At 33.5% G+C, this 21736-nt stretch overlaps 1 protein-coding gene across 1 annotated transcript; it reads right to left on the reverse strand.

Moving 5' to 3' along the window:
• Positions 1 to 3716: 3716 nt before the first annotated feature.
• LOC137713622 (myb-related protein 306-like) lies at positions 3717 to 7193 on the reverse strand. Its single transcript, XM_068452944.1, has 3 exons — positions 6810 to 7193; positions 6170 to 6299; positions 3717 to 4830 (listed from the first exon to the last, which is right to left on the reverse strand). Exons 1-3 carry the CDS (start codon positions 6940 to 6942, stop codon positions 3978 to 3980), a joined length of 1116 nt encoding a protein of 371 aa, XP_068309045.1. The 5' UTR covers positions 6943 to 7193; the 3' UTR covers positions 3717 to 3977.
• Between the last annotated feature and the right edge of the window lie 14543 nt (positions 7194 to 21736).

Here is a 21736-nt window from a genome sequence, read left to right on the forward strand (position 1 = left end):
AAACACAGCTGCATACCTGTTTTAATGCTACTTCCGTCTGTGTTTGATTGGTTTTTGCCAAAATTGATCTTTTTCTAACGAGCGAATATATATGTATGTATGTATGTAATTTGGTGCTGCTGAAATTGTTTTTACTGGAGCATTTAAACACAGCTGCATACCTGTTCTAAACACAGCTGCATACCTGTTTTAAACACAGCTGCATACCTGTTTTAATGCTACTTCCGTCTGTGTTTGATTGGTTTTTGCCAAAATTGATCTTTTTCTAACGAGCGAATATATATGTATGTGTGTATGTAATTTGGTGCTGCTGAAATTGTTTTTACAGGAGCATTTAAACACAGCTGCATACCTGTTTTAAACACAGCTGCATACTTGTAGATTATCTGTTTCCCTTTGAGTTGGCCCACACCATAAATTTATAGAACCCAAACTGTGATGTAATCATTTATTGGTTATGTATGTATATGTATTTATATGTATGTATATAAATCCAAACTGTGATGTAATCTTTTGTATGTATATGAAGGGTTCTTTAGATAACATAATCCAGAGTGTATTTGGCACTAATTATTTAGGTTCAGAGAAGGAGGTTAGCACCAATCGAACGCTAATGTTGCTAGTTCAAGAAGGGTACGACTTGATTTATAGGTTTAATTTGGAGGATTATTTTCCCTTGAGGTTTTTGGACTTTTATGGTGTGAAGAGGAAGTGTCTTTTGTATGTATATGTATCAAACTGTATATATATTACAAACTGTACCGAAGTCTGTGATGTAATCTTTTGTATGTATATGTATGTATATGTATTACAAACTGTTTCCACTTCAAACGTTGTCCCCAAACACGACTAAGTGAAGAATGCATATTTGCCTTGGACTCGGCACTACAAAAAGTCAATTTGTTATCAAATTACAAACTGTGAACGCATCTTTGCCTTGAACGCATCTTTGGCTTACAGAAAATACTTGCAAGGACATATAGAACGTTATCTATGAATGATTATTAACTTGTCTAACTACTAAAGGGAGCATTTGAGATAGAAATAAACATAAATTTTAAGGAGCATGTCGTCCTTTACATATAGAACGTTGTAATTCTTATAACATTTGACAAACATTAATCAAAATGAAATCCAGTGGCCCATAAAGGCCTAATAAAGGTGAAAGATATCACCTCCCGGACTTTCGTAGGGGTGCCGAACCAACGGGTCACAAAGAGGTATTCAACCACAGGCATTCTTCTCTTAGGAGCATCATTGAACGAACTTTTGGGGTATGGAAGAAAAGATGGGCAATTTTAAGGGATATGCCTAATTACCCGTTCAATAAGCAAGTGAAGATTGTCATTGCTACAATGGCTCTTCATAACTACATACGGAGGTATTCTGAACGTGATCGCCATTTTGACGACCCCAGGGACTTTTGCGAAGAAAGCGATAGTAGTGATGATGATGATGATGAATATCAAAATTATCAAGTTGAAGGATCACATGAGATAGAGGCATTAAGAAATAGAATAGCAACAAGTTTGATGAATGCATCTAATTAGACTACTTTCAAGTACATTAACAATATTGTACTAATGAATCCTAGCTATTCACTCTAAAATATTTCTATTAAAGTAGTTTGTCATACTAATTAATATTTAAGATAAAGTTTATAAATATTTTTCTTCTAAAAATAAAATATATTTAGTAATTCACTTTTATTTGTTAAGAAAATTAAATTAATAGCACATCTAGTAATATGCCCTTTTTGGTCATTTCACACAGTCACAGCTGTTTTACAAAAAAGTTTACCAAACACTATGATACTGCTTTTTTTTCCAAAAGCACTTTTACAAAAAAGTTTACCAAACACTTTGCTGGCTTTATTTCACAGCCGCTTATTCTCACAGCACAGCCGCTTATTCTCACAGCAGCTTTTTTTCAAATCACAGCAATACCAAACCAGCCCTAAAAACCAATGAAATAAGCCAATAAATGGCGAAGGACACTGGAAAAAAAGGTCTTGACCTCACAATTCGACTGTCACGCTCCGATCCCAACATACGTCTAGGATCGACACGTGACGCCACCTAAATACTCGTAGAACTCACATACCCCATCTCAGGAATATGGTAATCACAATTCGAGAATCAAATTGCAAAGAAATCTTTCGTTTACCTTATGGCTGCATCTAACCTCCTCGTTAGACTGCCTACGTACCCTCAAATAGGGATCAAGTCATTCGTAGTTCATTGCCACAAAACCAGACGTTTATTCTACTAGGTTCAAGTAGAGAAGCATAGCATTCCTCAAACATTTATATAACCTGACAACATGTAATTCCTGGACTCAGGCTACATAACCAACCTCCATAAAACCATGATTTCTCTCCCATCCAACATATAAATCATTATGTCTCATCATGATATCACAATTCACAACATACATCATATTTAAGAACCGACAAAACACAAAACCATTCTCTAGCCGCATTAATTAATTAATTTGATCAAAGTAATAACAATCATTCCCATATCTTCTAAATTTATACCTTATGAAATCATAATCGAATCATGAAAAATCCCGAAGGAGTCACTTAGACGTCTAACATCTTTTCTAACTCAATTCACAAGACTTTTGAAACCATTGACACAAATATATATATATATATATATATATATATATATATATATATATATAATTAAGGCTAGATTTACATAGTTAGGCTAAGCCTACTTCTCCAAACAATGGGATTTTAGGCCACTCCACGAAATTCAACAACCTCGGGTTCCGGACCACTCAACGAAATCGGGGAGTAGGAGGGATTCCGGACCATCTCACAACAGAATCCGAGTGGATACGATTCCGGATCATCACTCAACGGAATCGCAGAGTAGGAGGGATTTCGGACCATCTTTCAACAGAATCCGAGTGGATACAATTCTGGACTATCACTCAACGGAATTGCAGAAGGCCAACAACCATATATACAACAGCTCAAAGAAATGAGACAAGCACAAGTTACTTAATTTACAAAAGTTCAACCAAGGGAAATAAGGCACAAATACTAAATTTAGAACGAATCAACAAAACGGGAGATAAAACCATATAACTACGTAGGATTGTTAAGGTGACGGCAGAATCCTAGTGCTTAACTTTATTTACAAAACTATTTTCTTTTGTTTTCTCTACTTTGCAATTTATTCTATATTTAAATTTAATATTCGTTTTTATTATTTTGAATCACAAAACAACTTTTTCTCAAACTTTGTTTTAAAGAATTAATTAATTAAGATTTGGTTTGACATAAATTATTCATTTGATCCCTGTGGAGAATAACCTTGCTAGAGCTGCTCTACTAATATTACCTTTTGCTCTTGCAAGTGGTGGAAAAATGTTAAGGAGACTCTCAAAAGTGGAAGCCATGGACTCTCTGTTACCTGTTTTTTTAACAATGTTTTATAATATTGACACATAAATTGACGTTAAATTGTAACGTGGCAGAGCGTCTCTAGAGAATCATACTTTAAGAGTCTCCTTCGCATTTCTCATCATTCATGAATCCCCCTAATCCTAGTCTGTGGAATTAAGCTTTTTCCTATATGTATAGACTGAGGCGAAACTAATATTATGATTCCCATACTTTATGCACAAGAAATATGTAAAAAACGAGAGGAATTAAATAGATATACACAGTTTTTAACCTACTAATAAGGTCCACAAAAAGATGAAATTAAACAGCTTGATTCATTATTCTCCAGAACAAAAGCAGATATGTAAACATGGATATACTTTTAATTAACTTACACTTTTCTGTTTCTTGCTTAAGGTGGTGATATCTTTCTGCTTAGGCTAGTTGACAAAATAAAAAGAGTACTACAAGGCTGCTGGCTAGCTACAGCTCGACAGCCTAATTTTCAGAGAAATTAAACAAAAGAAACCCTAATATAGTAATATAGTGCTTGATCTTGTTTTTTTTTTTTTCCTTTTCAAAACAAGCCTGCACCATTCTCGAATGACATGTTAATTAGGTCTTCGTGGGCATGAAGTGCAGCATCATCACAGAGCCACTTCTCCAGCAATGTGAGAGGGACTTGTCCCTCCAAATTGGGCTTGCTCTCATCCTGAAACAGACAGCTTGTCTGATCTGCTGTGAAATTTGCATTGTTCTCATCGACTGACATGGGCTGAGACACATCAGATGGGGATGAGTTGAAGCTGAACAATGAATCGAAAGCCTGATCCGGCGTAGTGGCTGCGCTGTGAGCCCCTTCACTAGAAGTACTCATTGAACAACCTCTATTAGTTGTAGTGCCACCTTTGTTGTTGTTATTGAAGGAATTGATCTCATCAGCATTGGTCTGATTCGCGTTTGTTTGATGAGTGGAAACCTTCGGCGAATTTTTCATCCAGTTTTCGAGCAATTTTGCAATGTTATCAGTATTGGATGCGTATGTGGAGGCTTGGTGAGGTCTTGTGCTTGTGATAGGGTTATCATTAATATTGTAATTACCAATATTAATGGAGGGCTTCAAGGCTTGCAAATGAAGATCATGAGAAGTAGTAGCACTAGTACTAATAATACTTGGTTTGTTAATGGAGAGAGCCTCAGAAAGAGCTTGCTTGGCCATGTGGATGTCTGTCTGAAGTCTTCTCTCCCACTGACCCTTGGAGATTGGCTGATCAAGTGAATCACCTGAAAAACCATCCTGGTCGTTGTGATGGTCATGACCATCAAGCCCTGTCTGGAGCTTTTTCAGCTTTTTTTTCAAGTGAGTGTTCCAGTAATTTTTGATGTCATTGTCTGTTCTCTGAGGAAGGTATGAAGCTATGGCTGCCCATCTGCACCCATTAAAACAATTTCATCATCAAATTTGGGGAATTACAAAACAAGATCAATGATTCTATTTTTAATTTCCCCTGACTTAAAAAACAAATTAAAAAAATCACTTCCATATATTCTACTCTCCTAATTTAACAAAAAAAAAAAAAAAAAAAAAAATCACTCCCCTATATAATATGTCATCAAACAACAATATAGAACTTCACTACTGTGATTTAAGAGTATCTAACCCCAATATCCAAAAACAAAAGATATAATAAATTAACAGTACTTTAATCAAGTCAAAATCCATAAAATTCATGCCCCAAACATATAAAAATATAAATTCAAATTTGGAGTAAAAAAATATAGGCAAGTGAGTAAAAACATATAAAAATATAAATTCAAATATGGGGTGCAAGCTATTTGGTTTGGTAATTTTCCGGATGTAATATTCTAGATTAAGATTTGACTTGTCAAGTAATAAAATTCGGGGGCTTTTGGATCTAGGTCCAACAACATAGGTAGTTTTTGGGACTGAGTCCAATTATCCAATTACATATTTTGATATCAATTTTGCCCCTTCACATAAAAATATTTAAATTCTTTAATTTTTTTATCATTTATTCAGTTTTTAAATTTTGAATATTTAAATACTCAAACTAAAATATTATCTAGTAACTACCTACTATTTATGAAGAAAACAAAACCGATATAATCTGGTAACTACCTACCTATTGTTTAGGAAGAAAAATGCTTTATACCTACAAAGCAAATATAATCTACCTGCAAAACAAAAATAAACTACCTATTGTATTGGAAGAAAAATGCTAGGAACCTACATGGCGGAACATATAAATATAAATATGATATAATATACCTTCGTTAAAGGAACTAATTTGGAGAGAATAACACAAAAATATCACCCATGAAAAGAAGAGACAAAAAAGAGGAGGATTGATAGAGGGAATTGTTTGGAAGAAGGAAAAAAGGTGGGATGAAACGGACTGGGGGTTGAGGTGGTTATATGGCTATAACTAATCCTACAATTAAGGGATTAGTTAAACGACAAATAATTCCATAATAAACAAATTTTGTGTATTTATAACAATTTATAAGCATAAGGGGTAAATATGGTACAAACCACAAATAAGCATACGTGGAATCTTAATTATTGGACCTATTTCAATGAAGTGGACTAATTATACTAATGGCTCACAAAATTGGATCTATATCAAGTTATCCCTAAAATTTCGATGAGGATCTCTATGTAATGTTTTATTTCAAGTTTTTAAATTTTAAATTAAAAAAAAAAAAAAAAAAAAAAAAAAAAGGTAGAGATGGGGGGAAGTGTTATACCTATTGCCCAAAAGAGCTTGGAGATGGATTATCATCTTCTCCTCATGATCGGTGAAGTTACCGCGTTTGATACCCGGGCGGAGATAATTAGTCCATCTAAGTCTGCAGCTCTTGCTGCATCTCAGCAAACCTTTAAAAAGAAGTTATTAATTAAAATTACTGACAATGTTCCGACCAAATTAATAAAATTACTGTCAAAAATCAATATAATCAGACCATGCATCTGTAAACAGTACTTGTTCCGAGAAGGAAAAACCAGTACCAGGTCATAAGTACATGACTTTAATGATTAAACCAACCCCAAATCTGAAACCAGTTATTACCAAAACAAGAGAGATAAAAAAAACTACCAATATACTTACACAAGATGCATGATAGTACTGGTCTAAAATCTAAACGGAGAAAGAATTTAATATGGGAGGTGATTTCTCCCGACTGTTTTTCCGCATGCACACTGTTTATTTCCACCTTTCAGCTCGAATAAAACAAAAATAATTAATGAACAAAAATAAACACGAGTGAACACAAATAATTTAATTACCAAGAATAATACTAAATTACTAATTGGAATTCAAAGTAGCTCAGCTAAAATTCATTTAAAAAGTTTAAGCTAAATATAATTATATAGAAAATTAATTACCAGTGTTAGTAGGAACTGATCTCCAATTCCCAGCACCACGTTCTTGAATGTAAGAAACCAATATGATGTCTTCCTCTGGAGTCCATGGCCCCTTCTTCACACCGAGTTTGTCACAGCAAGGTGGCCTTCCCATAATTTCCAATAATCTAATTCGCACTCGCTAGCTTCAAGAGATGAAGAAATTGAATTATCTCACTCTCTGATATCTTCCAAGATTATTGATTTCACAACAAGATTGGAGGCAACTGAAAAAAAGGTTTATTTTTATCTTGACAAATCTCTAAGATGAAATAAAAAGAGAAGTTCTTGTTGCCTCTTCCTTTCTTTTTCTTTTTCTTCTCTGAACTGATGAAGGATTGCAAAAACTAGTGTCCAAGGCAGGTGAGTTGGGCTTGTCTTATATATATATATATATATATATATAGAGAGAGAGAGAGAGAGAGAGAGAGAGAGAGAGAGAGAGAGAGAGAAGGCTCTGCTGAGTGCTGAGTGCTGACAAAAGCAAGTACAAGTAGTCAAAACGGGCAGCAAGCATTTACTCACTGCCTTCCCTTGCAAAAAGTCAGCTATGCTTAGACTCCCTAACTCACTCATCATCATTTTTTCCCCTCTCTCGCACTCTGTACGCCTCTCACAAAACCGTGTGTGGCATTCAATGGAGGTATTGTGGTGGCAGTGACGAAGTTAGGATTTGCCAAGAAGAGAGGTGAAATTCAAAAGAGTGTAAGATTTAATTGAAGCGATTGCTTTCATATTAGAGAGTGTAAAATTTTGAATCAATATTCATAGCAGAAAATAGTCTATTCACCAAAACGGTTATAAATAATAATATCAAAGTCAATGTAAGAATCTTAAATTGGCTAGGATTAGATCCTAAAAAATGTTAAGCGCTAGTCAAACAGCAGACTGAGATCTAGCAGCTAGGTGTCTAGGTGAGATCTACGCAGGAGTCTCGATGGATTTAAATTATCGTAAAATAAGTATTAAACAATATTTACATTGTTTTTAAAAAAATTAAATAATGTGAGGATATAAGATAAATACAGTAGGAGTCTTAAAAGAGAAAATAAAAATACATACAAGAATTAAAAAAAATTAAAAAAAAGAAGAGAAATGGGTTAATAAACCACCAAAAATAAGGTGGGGTCAGAAGAGAAAAAAAAGGGGGGAAATGAGTAAACAAACAAGTGGGGCAGAAAGATAAAGATCGGAAGAGAAGTGGTGGGTTAATACTTGGGTAAGGTGTCAGTACCTAATTTTTACTGACTCATTAGGTGGCCCAATAATTGTCCAACATCTGTCTTTAAAACTCACACCCAAATAGATAAGACTTGGGTACTCACAAGGGAGTACCCAAATTTTACTCACTTATTATGTGGTCCAATAATCTTGAAACACATGTCATCTATACTTTCTCTCTACATTTGTAACCAAACACTAAGTTTCCCATTGAACCTGTGACCAAACACAACCTCTCTTCTTCCTACCTTATTGCCATCGCTGCAAATCTCTCCCTCTAGTCCCTTTCTCCTTCGTCGAACACCCACCCACCGCTTCCTCCAACCTTTCCGTCGATTCTAACCCAAATAGTTCTACAAACCTCTCTTCTCCGTCGAACCCTCTCCTTCGCTGAAACCTCCGTCTTCCGTTGAACTGATCCCCAATCCCTCATTCGTGAAACCCATTTTTACATGTGCCATGAATTCCGACGAGAGCAGAGGGGTTGAACTAGCGCTCCTAGGCATGTTTGCCGGCGAGGGGAGAGGCGGCCGACGCTCCTTGCCCTCATGTAGCTTCGCCATTGTGTGGTGGCACCGAAAAAAAAAACCCTAATTTACTCCTCTCTTTCTATGTTGTGTATTGTATTGTAAAGATACTGTTTGGTATACTTGGAACACATTTACATAGTTTTATTATTGGCCTAATTGGATAAATGGTCCTCGTGGTAATAGAATATTCGGAAGGTAGCTCATATGGTAGAAAAATTCGGATTTAAACCCTTGTAGTAAAATCCGTTAGGAATTAAGCACAAAATTAAAAATTCCGTTAGTTTCTCCATTAAGTTCCTTTTTCTTTTTCAATTAGAGGGAATTCGCTTGAGGGGTTTGTCAATTCGAGAATGCCAAAAAGTATTACTAGCTGCAAAGTCAGGTGGAGAACCTTTGCCTGAGGGTCTTATGTGGCTACTTTAACCAGAAAGGTACTAGTGTTGGTATTGGTGATAACTTCAATGTTGGTGGCGACAACAGCTTCGGCACCCCTGATGCTCCATTTGGAGAGAACAAGCCTGGCTTAGGGCTGGATAATCCATTGGAAGGAAACGATAGAGACGATGATGACATGGGTGACTTCGCCAAGAGGGCCTGATTATAATTATTAGATTTCAGGGATGGAAAAGTAAATGCCATTTCTTTGGATTATGGTGCAAATTTCAGTTTCCTTGGTTTTAGTTGAAAAATTGTTACAGAAAACCTCAACACACACACTCTTGAGCATTTTAAAGTACTTGGAAGAAATTTTAAAGTGAAATGGGGCAAGTGTTTTGATGCTCTGTTAATAAACAGATTGGAGCCATTCGAATAAAAAAAAGTGCAAACACATGGAGGCAACAATCAAGTTGATTTCAAACTTTGGTTGGGTGCTTCATAACTGGCAGTGGCAATGGAGGAAATTTGGTTGTTGAGTGTGGAGGCATGGCAAATGAAGTTAACGGAGAATTAATGACAATTTTGTTTTTGGGCTTAAATCTTAATGGACTTCACCATAAGGGTTTAAATCCAAATTTTTTTTACCACGAGAGCTCCTTTCCGAATACTTTATCTCTCGCCTTATAATTGCTTGTTTATATAATAACATGTCAAATGCTATACATAACATAAGCATTTTCTTTCCTCAAAAAAAAAAAAAAAAAAAAAAAAAAAACCATAAGTATGCTCTACACAAAAATTTTGTACTTTGAGTACGTATTTTCAATGTTGAGTATGTTTTATTATTATTTTAAGAAGTCCTCCAAGTAATTAGTATTCACTACTAGAGTACTGTTATTGATTACTTATCATGTATTCATTACTAGAGCCAGGAGGATCATCGCCGGATCCTCTTTGTGAGGATCTTGGGAATTCTCCAATCACATCCGTTCATCGTACATCGTACGATCAGAAATCATAGTAAATTTTTTTATTTAAAATTGAATATAAACAGTACCTGACAAAAACTAAACGCACAATATACAATGAACGGATGTGATTGAAATATCTATGAGATCCTCCACTCTCTTACTAGAGTACCGTGTTATTGATTACTTATCTTTTTCACTTGTGGGGAAGGGAATTGAAGGCTTTTAGGCTTTTGTTTGCACGTCACAAATCGGTGCACATCATGACTCGTTAAAACTGTAAGGGTTATTAAGACCGACACTTGTCAGCATCTAAAATACTGTCAACAAATCAAATCAAGTACCAAAGGGGACAAATAATCCTATTCTTAATCAAATTGTATCAATTAGAGTTTAATTTTATAAATCAAAGATTATGATTTACGACTAAATTAAATAACTAACTCAAATTAATTCAAATTAAAAAATCAATCCCAGAAATCACAGGATTCAGATTGAGGATTCTAAACTAAGACACAATACTTTGCCTATAAATGCTAAGAGGTTTTAGATAAAACAAAGCAAGCTCAAGCCTTGAAGAAGTTCAAAAAGCTCTTTGACCTAGGTAAACACTAAAATAAAAACACTCACGTTCTTCACCAAACTTGTGGAGAATCCACAAGCACAAGAAACACACGTGCTAATTCATCCATCACCAAAGCCGAAGATCACCCACCATGTGACACTACTCGTGCTTCTGATTTGTTTAAAATCAAACCTCGACGACCCTTGACCAAATCACATCCTGGTTCAAGATCAAGTACTTGCCATGCTTGGATCAAACTCAAGATTGGAGATCGAATCAAAAGAATATTCTTGTAAAAGTAGATACACAAAGATTGTGACCCAAATACTTATTAATACAAAAATTATTTTGTGCACGTGTTTTTGTAAAACACCAATTCTCGTGATTTATGCATGATTTTGATGTGAATTGGATGTCACCTGACATTCCTGTTGTGTTTTCTGTGTTCGTGTCATTTTTTTGACATACCCGATATCTTAATGGGTCGTAACGTGTAACACTCATTAAAGTAAACAGGTAATATGACCTGGCCAAAAATCGACCCGGTCCAAAATTGACCCGTTAATATTATCAGGTAATATGATTCGATCTGTTACCTGTTAAAGAAAATATATTTTAAATCAATAAATAATGAAAATCTAAAAATTGAAATTCGGTGAGTAGAATAAAATGTAAACAACAATCAACGGTTATATTTAAATCTAAGATTTATGGTTTATGGTGTCGAACTTTGGAGTTGACCCCTTCATGAAAGTCGTAAAGTTTGTCATTACGAGTGATTGTATATTTGTTTTTACATTTTTCACTCCTACAATAATTATTATTATTTTGCACCCAAATAAAAAACACTATTCATGAGCTTTGGAGGGTTTTAAAAATCTATACGACCATGTAACTATCGTCTAAGCGTAGAGGATGCAATCACAAGCATTTACATATGCTTTCACATTTTTTCAGACTTGTACATTAATGATTATGAATTTTATTTATTTTGTACTCCCTTAAAATACTATTCATGAGGGTTTTTATGGTCTTAAAAATTCAAACAACGATGTACCCATCCTCAAAGTGTAGAGGATGCAACCACGAGTGTTTGCATATTTTTTCGCACTTGTAAATTAATTATTATATATTTTTTAACGTGTTTGGTATTTTTAAATTACTTATATTTTTATTTTTAATGTGCATTATAATTTTTTTTTTAAGGAAAACTAATGAAAATGGCTTGAAAACTTTGAGTTTTAATCAAAAGAACAAAAAGGTGTTGTAAATGAATACTACTAGGAGTGACTTTTTAGAGTAAAAATATCACTTTCATTAAAAATGAAAAGTGTTGGGAGTGTTTCTTTAAAACTCTTTTTTTTTTAATCTCTCTACTATAAAAATAAATAAACAAAATTTAAATCTTTTAGATTATATAGAATAATAATACAATAATACATATTTAATATACTATATATACATATACATCATAGCTATTGTATTTTAAAATCATCAAAATAACTTTTTCTTTAACGTGTCGAAACAGGTTACCCGCCTATCACCATCATGTAAACTTGTTAAGGACCCGTTAGTAACGGGTTCTTATCGTGTCACCCGATAACGACCTGATTAGTTATTGTGTTAACTTGAAACTCGTTATTTTCATGTCATTTAGAGCATCTCCAAAGGAGATGTCAAAATGTCCAAATAAGCAATAACGGTAATAAAAAAACAGCAGTAATGTTTTCCAATAGAGAAGTCAAATCTGATGTGGCATGACATGGAAATATATCTCCCCCTTACTGCCAAATTTGATAGCGCCTTCAAAAAAAATTTAATTAATTATTAAATGCTTTTTATTGATTTAAAGCATTGCCTTTTTGTTTTCTTGCATTACCAATGCAATGTTTAAATATTTTTATACCTTTTAATTCATTTTCTTTCATTTTCTTTCATTTTCAATGTAAAGAAAATAAATATCAATTTTTGTTTTATGTTTAAAATTGGGTGGAGAGTAAAACTTTAAAAGATGTCAAAATGCTACATAAGTAGGGATGGCAACGGGACGGAATGGGTTCGGATGTGTCATCCCCATAAATGAACCCGTTTGTTTTCTCCGTACCCAAAACCGTAAAAAACCCGAACATGTATTCCCCATAACCGAATCCGTTTGGTAACAGATTCCCCATCGGGTAACAGTTTTTCCATTATGCATTTATAATATTTCTTTCTTATGAAAAATTAAGCAAGTGGATTGATCGGTTCTTCTGGGAAACTCTTGACATCAACTTGCGGTTACGCAGCAAAAATCCCAAAATTCAATAAAAATGCAAGCTTTATCAGTTGAGGCAGTTCATCAAACAAGTTGTGTGCATAAGAAAAGAGGTGATTTTACCTTGGACCAGGACCAATACTGGACAGAGCCAAAGGAGGCAGATGGCAAGGAACCGTTCGCCGACTCAGATGAAGCCAAGGTTGAAGGCTTGAAGCAATATTTGCTGCTGTTAATTTGTAAGAGAAAATAAATAGGTTTTTCTTCTCAAAATTGAAGTATTGAACCATCTTTTTTAACCTTTTAGTTTTTCTAGATTCCATGATTCATTGAAACTTGGAAGCACTAAATTTTTTGGAATAAAGATAAAACCTTTGAAGTCTGCAGACCTTGGAGTCTCCCAAGGAGTATTACGGTTGCTGGAGAAAAAAAAAAAAAAATAGGGATTTCATTCTTCTATAAAAAAATATAAATAATAAATATATATTTTTTATTAAAGAATGAAAACGGGGTGGGTTCGGGTACGGGTTTGGAGTGGATACCCCTATAACCATAACCGAACCTGAAACCGAACAATTTACCCAACAGTTACCCATAACGGTAAAAAAACCCGAAATTTAATCCCCGAAACCGAATTGTTCAGGCCGGTTACCTGCGGATATCGAGTTTGACAGATTAAATTGCCATCCATACACATAAGTCTTCAAATTTAAATTTTATGTATCGTATTAACGGATTGTGTAAAAAATTACCAGATGGTAATAATTAATCCCAATATTCGATAAATCAATAAGTATACCATCATGAGCTTTTCAACTTCATCTCTTTGCATGCTCAATGATAAAAACCCTATGATCCCATGATTTATCTGGTGCCGATCGGATACCGCATGCCTATACTTATGAAAACTTCCATGGTGGTTATTTTACCTATCATCTATAATAGGATTCACAGATTAAGAACTTACATATTAATCCGACGGTCGTGGGTATGCATATGAAACTGATTGGTTCGGTTATTTGTGTGAGAGATAGCCAAGTGCCTACGTGTGCTCTTAATTTGGAGTTAAGGTTTGGGACCATCATATCATAATCCTCACCATCTTCAATGCTATATAAACAAATACCACAATCGACATATGTCATATAATACATTGCAATATATTTAACTATTTATAGAGGGAACTTCAATAATATCTCTTAAAAAAAGTATATGAGGGATATCAACGCAGAGTACTCCATGAATTTCAATGATTTAAACAGTCTAATATTTAGGTTTAGGGGTCGTAAAAATTTACTCAAACTTGAAACAATTTAACTAAAATAATTGTCATTTTTGTGTTTTCTTAAAAAATTATGCATGTGCGTCTTATTTTTTTTATTTTAATTAAATGCCTTACCAGTCTTGGATTTGTTACACTTTTTTTTAAAAAATGATCTTTAAATGAAAACTGAAAGATATACGCTTGAAATCAATTAAATTATAACCTGGAATGCAGTAATATATAATTGTATAGTCTGCGTGATTGCTATAAATCAAAACAGGAAAGAACGTAGAGAAATTAACTCCAACCTACTTAATCAGATATGTCACCACAAGAGAGTTGATGAGAGCTGATGCAAATTAAATCAGTAACTTTCAAAATTCGTTAATCAAGGTCAGTTCCTCCACTACGGACATTTAGATTAGGTCTCTAATTAAATTCTACTATAAGAATTAAGATTTGAACTAGAGTTAGAAATATGGCTAACTAACATTTTATATAGTCTCTTTTTACAATGAGATGACGTTAGGAAGATCAAAAATTTAAATTAAATTTAAAAATCAAATGATGTGTCATCAAAAGAAAATAAGCACGTTAATCAATTATCAACATCCATATCATTTGGTTTACAAATTTTAATTTAAAAATTGTCTTTGCATTACCCTTTTCAATAATTGTTTGCTCATTTTATAACGAATTAGTGCTCTCTCAAATATTCTGACATTGTTATTGATCATATATATTATATGGTCTCCGATTCTCGATGTTCATATATATATATATATATATATATATGTCATATGCTATATATAAACATGAATGAATTACAACCCTGAATTTCTGATCATTTTCGTCTGAAAAGTAGTGAACTAAACTCCACTTACATCACATCAAATCGCGCATGAAAACTGATAATTTGACACAATAACCAGTAATGGATATGATTGCTCCGGATATACGAGAAATTTTTCTGAGTTCCCGGCACCCCAGACAGTTGGTGTATACGGGTTATGCGTGTTACTGAAGATATTTTAATTGGTGGACTGTAAATAGACTTTTTTTTAATAACAAAAATAGACTTTTTTTTATATTTTATTTTAATAACAAAAATAGACTTTAAATAGATAAAAGGTTTTTGATACATTAGTTTGAACTCACCCAGTTCAATTTAATAAGGCACTAAAAAATCAGGTAGCTACTAAAAAGCTAAAGCTAAGTAAATGACGTATACAAATCTAAATTATATATTAATACAACTCTTTGTTAATATGATAAGCCCAGTTAAAATGGCTTACCAAAATATATTTGATGTTAAATAAAGGGTAATGATAGTGAGATCAACTTTTTAAATTAATTTTTTTTTGTAAATTATGTATCGTAGTTGTTGATGGTTGAATTATTACTTAAGTATTGATTAACGTACTTATTTGCTATTGGTAATACATCATATAGTTTACAAATTTAGTCTAAAAATTTAGTTTACCTGACATTACTCTTAAATAAAATATGAGGCTTGAGCTCAGCCTTGTTTAGAATAATATATATATATTTTTGTTCATGCAAGTTAATTTGTATTATTATTTTCATAATATAAACTAATGAATTTATTTTAAGAATTTTGTTTGTATAAAGAAAAATGCTAGATGGAATAAATTTTTAGACCATTTTTTGTAAATCATATGATGTGGTAGTTGATGGTTGAGCCTCATTTTTAATAATTCATAGGAGTCCAACCATCAATTACCACATTATGCAATTTATAAAAAATTATCTAAAAATTTGATCTCTCTAGCATGACCCGTATGTATAAATATCTTGGATTTAGAAAGCTCGTATGTCAATTTTTACCATGTGAATGCACACGCACAAGAATAAACCGTTTTTCAGATAAAATTGGTGACTTAATTTCATAAGGATTAATTGTTACATGGACAAACTAAAATTGGTGTCTTCTACACATATTTTATGTGTGACTTCTATGTGATCTCTATCATAGATTGACGCATGTTAAATTTATGATAACAAAGTTAAGGTTGGTTAAGTTTATTAACACGTGCCAATCAATTATAAGGATCACATAGAGACCACACACATAATGAAAGCAGAAGATTTGATCCCCAAGCTGATTGGTACATTCTCCCATAGTATTGCCAAACCGCATGTGAACCCACAACTACTCACCGAGAATGGTGGATATATAATGAAGGCGAAACATAGTGGAGCAAAGGGTTAAGCACCTAGCTATATAGTATAGGCTCGCAGATTTTTTAGAAGATATATATGAATTAGTATCGAAATGGGGCCATGAGGAATGAGGTGCAATGTGAACTATATTTACAGGTTCACTATTTTGCAAAGTGATTCGAGTTTTGTATATTAGATTAATTTCAAAATAGGTAAATTGTGTAAAAATGTGGTTTTTCTTTAAAACGAATAATACTGGAAGTTTTTCATTAAAGTTCCCTTTTTAATATGGATCTTGGGTCTCTACATAATTCTCACAAACCCACCCTCCCCATCTCCCCCCCCCCCCCCCCCCCCCCCCAAAAAAAAAATAGATACAGGAGAATTTTTTTAGGATTATCGAAAACACAAGATGTGTAGTGTATTTTTCTATGTGTTATATTAAGGATGGAATGACAATGTTGATATTTTCAGTATAGTAATAAAAAATAAACTCATGTTGATATTTTGAGTGTAGTAATAAATCGCTTGTAGAAATAGACAAAATCCATAACTACTTGTTGTATTGTCAACTAGTGTATTTTTTTTTTTTTCAAAATTGATAGAGTTTTTAAGTTCGAACCTAAATGATCATATGTTAAGCAAAAGTTATGTCCCACACACTTGTGAATTCTTATATACATGTACATACACACATATTCAAGTTTGAATGGTTCCTCGAGGTCTAGTCCAATTATCTCATCTCAGTCATATTTAAAGCTCATATAGATCCATATGTCGCTTATATAAGTGAGTCAGTTACCACTTCTTGGCAAATGAAACAAGTGAACTTATTATCAATAAAAAAAAATGAATACAAGAAAATGTTGACCCCCATTTCCGCAATTGATTTATACATACATACAAATACAAACAAATTGACAATTACTGAATTTTGATCACAGAAACTGGAGAGTGGAAAGTGGAAAGTCCAGTACTTATCCACATACGTGTAGGATGTGTTCACATTGCTGCATGATGCTGCACAGTTGGTACTATTATCTCACATTTTGTGTACCATTACTTACTAAATGACGGAGTGACCGTACATCCCATATACATGGCCGAATCGGATGGAAAAGGGCAATCCCTAGCCAACAAGCTTCTCTGTTTTGTAAGGCCGGTGGGTGGGGAAAGGGAGGGAGGAAGAACATCTGTCGTACACACTTTTATCTTTACTTACAAATAGGCTGTTTACACAACTAGAACCAATGATCTTTCGGTCACAAAGAAGTAACATTTTGGTTGCGCTAAGGCTCGTCCATGGTCGAAACGGAGGAAGATAGAACTTAATTGGAAATGACCTCGGATTATATATATAAATATATAATATATATATATATATATATATATATATATATATTATATCACTTTGACCATGTCTCACTTAAAAAGATTGTGATAACATATATATTTATTTGCCGGGAAGGTCGATGTGGAGTTGTGAACACGAACAATGCGAAAAGGCATGCATCACAAAAGAACGCTACCTCCATCCCTATATGTTAATGAGTGGCACACAAGGAAACAAAAGAGTTGTATTTTTCTTGGCGTTGTGTGGCAATTTCTTGTTCAAACTCAAAAATTCAAGTGTGGCGAGATGCAAGGTTGGTTCCATTATTTGTTTTTTTGCCTTGACAAAATTGTAGGCAGTTGCCGTATTTGTTCTTTATTGTGATATTTTCGGGTTCTTCCTACATTTCACATTGTGATGACCACAAATAGATGGTTCAAGGGAGGTCTGTATTTGTTGAGGATTGCGTTGTATTTGTCGAGGGACACCAGAGACCTCTCATTTGTTTTTTGCCCCTGTTCTGTATTTGTTGAGGATTGCATTGTATTTGTCGAGGGACACGAGACCAGAGACCTCTCATTTGTTTTTGCCCCTGTTCAAATGTTCAGACTACGTTTTGTCTATATATATTTTGAGGAAGGAAAAAGGAAGGGGTGAGAACAAGAATTGAACTTTTATTTTATAGGAAGGAAGTCCTTACGAGAAGAGACCAAGAATTGAAGTATTTTTCTTCAACAAGAAATAATGTGAATGAAATTGAGCATTTCACACCACATATTTTATCCCATATCACTTGCTTTATTACTTATTAACGCAACCTAGCTACAACAATGAGCGTAGTCATATATTGGCTAGCTAGATCGGATGTGATACTTCCTATGCATTCGAAATCGAATCTCACTCTATGTATTTTAGATTAGTTTAAGATAAAGTTTTGCTAGCATAAAAATGAAGTAAAACATTGCTTAAAAAAGTGTTTTCATCAATTATGATGACACACACAAACATACTTAGTTATCAGTTTTAAAAGTTTCCAAATTATGTCAAAACAAACTCTAACCTTAATTAGTTTGACTAAAAAGAAAGCTAGCTTTCTTCTACTAATTATTTGTGGGGATACTATTTGGATAATTCTGGATACGAACATATTAAATGTGTTAGCAGTTATTGGCTGGTTTCAATTGTTCCTTAATCACTTCGTTCGCACTATTTATGGCACAATACACATAAAATGTCACATAGTTATCATCCTATTTATGACATACACATAAAATGTTACATAGTTATCTCGATCCAATGATCTTAATTCAAAGATGATGACTTATTATTAATTCCATCTCTTTAGAGTATTCAACCACCACGAGATGGTCTAGTGGTCAATATTCTACATGGCATGTCTTGGGTTCGATTTCTGGCGCTGGTGAATTACACGATGGTGACTAGGGAGATGCTGACATGCTTCTGTGAGTCTTTCTGACCCTCGAAAGGGTGGACTACCACGAAGCCACTAGTTGGTCTCTTTTTTTAAGAAAAAAAAAAATTTGGAGTGTTAACTTGTCCAAATATTTTACGCTATCTAGCTATGTATTCAACAAGTGCCGCATCATTGGTTTGACAAATAGTGCTAATAATACTCACGTCCTTTTCATGTTTTCATGCATTATAGTTTCATTGTGCCATTCGATATACCCATGCATGTTGGTAAGCACCTTTCAATTAGCTAGCCTAGTTTAAGATTTTAATTAATCACAACTTGTTGAAATTAAGTCAATACAACCACTACTCATGGCCCATCTCTGTGGAATATGATGGAACATAGCTAGCACAAAAATTGTCCTCCTTGTCATCAATCCAAGTGGTGAGTTTTCTCGTGTGTGAAGTTGTGAATCCAACAAAGTTATTTTGGAGCTTGTTCTTCCATCTCACACGTAGACTTGGCATGCACCAGAGATACAGATATGAGGTATGGGTTATTTGGGTATGGAGCTCAATGTTCAAATTCATTTAAAAGATAAAAAACAAACCACCCAAGCATGTATGTATTGTGGATAAGGTTTCCGTCATCCCTAGTAAAGGAGGAAAGTCTAGTTTAATCTAGTAAAGGGAGAATAAATATTATTATTATTATCTATATATATAAATATTTTTAAATTTACTCAATTTGAATACCTTTTAGTCACTTATATGGTAATTTATAGCAATAACTTGTAGATGATAATTAAAAAAAAAAAAAAAAAAAAAAAAAAAGTTTTCCTTCTTACTATTAACTTTTGAAGGATGTCCTTCCCTTATCTTACCCAAAAGATAATAGGAAGGAGAAGAAAAGAACACGTGTCCAATATGATTGGCTTTGTTAGGTATAAATCGGAGCCCACAAGCCAAGTATTTTAATAGGGTACTTCGATTTAAGTCTAAAACTTTGAGTTGTTATTGAAAGGGAGGTTTATATACAGAGATAAGAGATAAAAACTTTCATTATATTTCAAAGATTTTCATTAATTTTTAAATATATCAAGGAGAGACAAAAACATAAAAATAACTAAAGTTCAACTGAAAAACATGAAAATAATGTTTTAAAATATCAATCATACTCCTAAGGCTTTAGGATTATTAATAGAACCCAACCCTTAACACATCAAGTATTTCTGCAGAATCAGTTTTGAAACTATATGCAGGATCAGTTTGTATCATTTATTACTCGAATCAGTTCAACTTGTCCTCGACCATTTTTGCAGAGTTAGTTCAATCAGTTCGTGACCATTTTTGCAGAATAGTTCAACCCGTCATCGACCATTTTTGCAAAATCAGTTCAACCCGTCTTCGACCATTTTTGCAGAATCATTTCAACCCGTCATCAACCATTTTTGCAAAATCAATTCAACTCGTCTTCGAATTTTTTTGCAGAATCAGTTCAACCCGTATTCGACCATGTTTGCACAATCAGTTAAACCCGTCATCGACCATTTTTGCAGTATTAGTTCAACCCGTATTCGAACATATTTGCAGAATCAGTTCAACCCATGCTCAACCATCTTTGCAAAATCATTTCAACCCATCCTCAATTATTTTTGCAGAATCAATTTCAAATAACAGTCTAGTAAAAATTATTGAGTTAATACAGCTGCACTGGTCTAGGTAAATAGTAAACAAAGAGAGATCCTTAAATCATGCCGACCCGATGACGAAAATCTGATTTCTATTCCAAGCCAAAATAATGCAACCACCACCATACTGTGTCAGTAGACTTTTAGCTTTCTTCACCCTCCATATTGAATGATATTATATATGACATTGAGAAATAATGATAGTATTCAACAATTTAATAGAAAAGAAGATTTGCGACTGGTTTTGTTATTTATGTTTCCATGCTTTTCTCATACTAACTAAACTACTAAGGTTACAACAAAACTACATACAAGTCATCAGTTCAACCCTTCATCGACCTTTATGCATAAAGTTTATATAGTTTTAAACTTTTAGTAATCAATTTGTATATTTTTAACAAAACTACGTATGTGCCATCAGTCCAACCCGTTCTTGATCATTTTTACAAAATTAGTGTAAAAAACATGTAGAATCAGTCTTGAATGGAAATCCATTGTTCTCCTAGAAGCATGAAGTCCATCGTACCCGAGATGAGAGGGCAAAATAGTTCCTGATTGAACATTGCCTGATCCGAAGCCTGCCTTTTTCCTAACTCGGATTCACAGATTCGTCAAGAACACTCAAAACATGTTTCATTTTTTAATACTAGATGGCAAGGGCATACATTTGATGCAAAAGATCAAAGTAGATTGGACTTGTGGCGCAATTATAGAATTCTGAAACTAACTTGGACCGTTCAGATGGATGCAAGTAAGAGAAAAACGAAAATAATAAGAGGACGAATGACATTTTTCCCCCACATTCACAACATTCAAATTGGATTATTAAATTATGAACAGGTTATTGGTGGCTACAAATTAATGAGCTTTGAGTTGTCTCATAGATTGAATAAAAGAGAGGTTAATTTGTTGACTTAGACATCAGATGAGGGATGTTAAGAAGTGTTTTTTTATTATTTTATTTTATTTTATTTTTATACTCTTAATTAACAATTTAATATATTGTAAGATATAATAAAATAAAAATAAAACAAGAAATGGGTTGATATACATTTGAGCAAAAATGGCAAATTTTGTATACAGATGAGAAAACTAGGTGCATGGAATT

Source organism: Pyrus communis, chromosome 13 (assembly GCF_963583255.1).
Source record: "Pyrus communis chromosome 13, drPyrComm1.1, whole genome shotgun sequence".
NCBI classification, from domain to species: Eukaryota; Viridiplantae; Streptophyta; class Magnoliopsida; order Rosales; family Rosaceae; genus Pyrus; species Pyrus communis.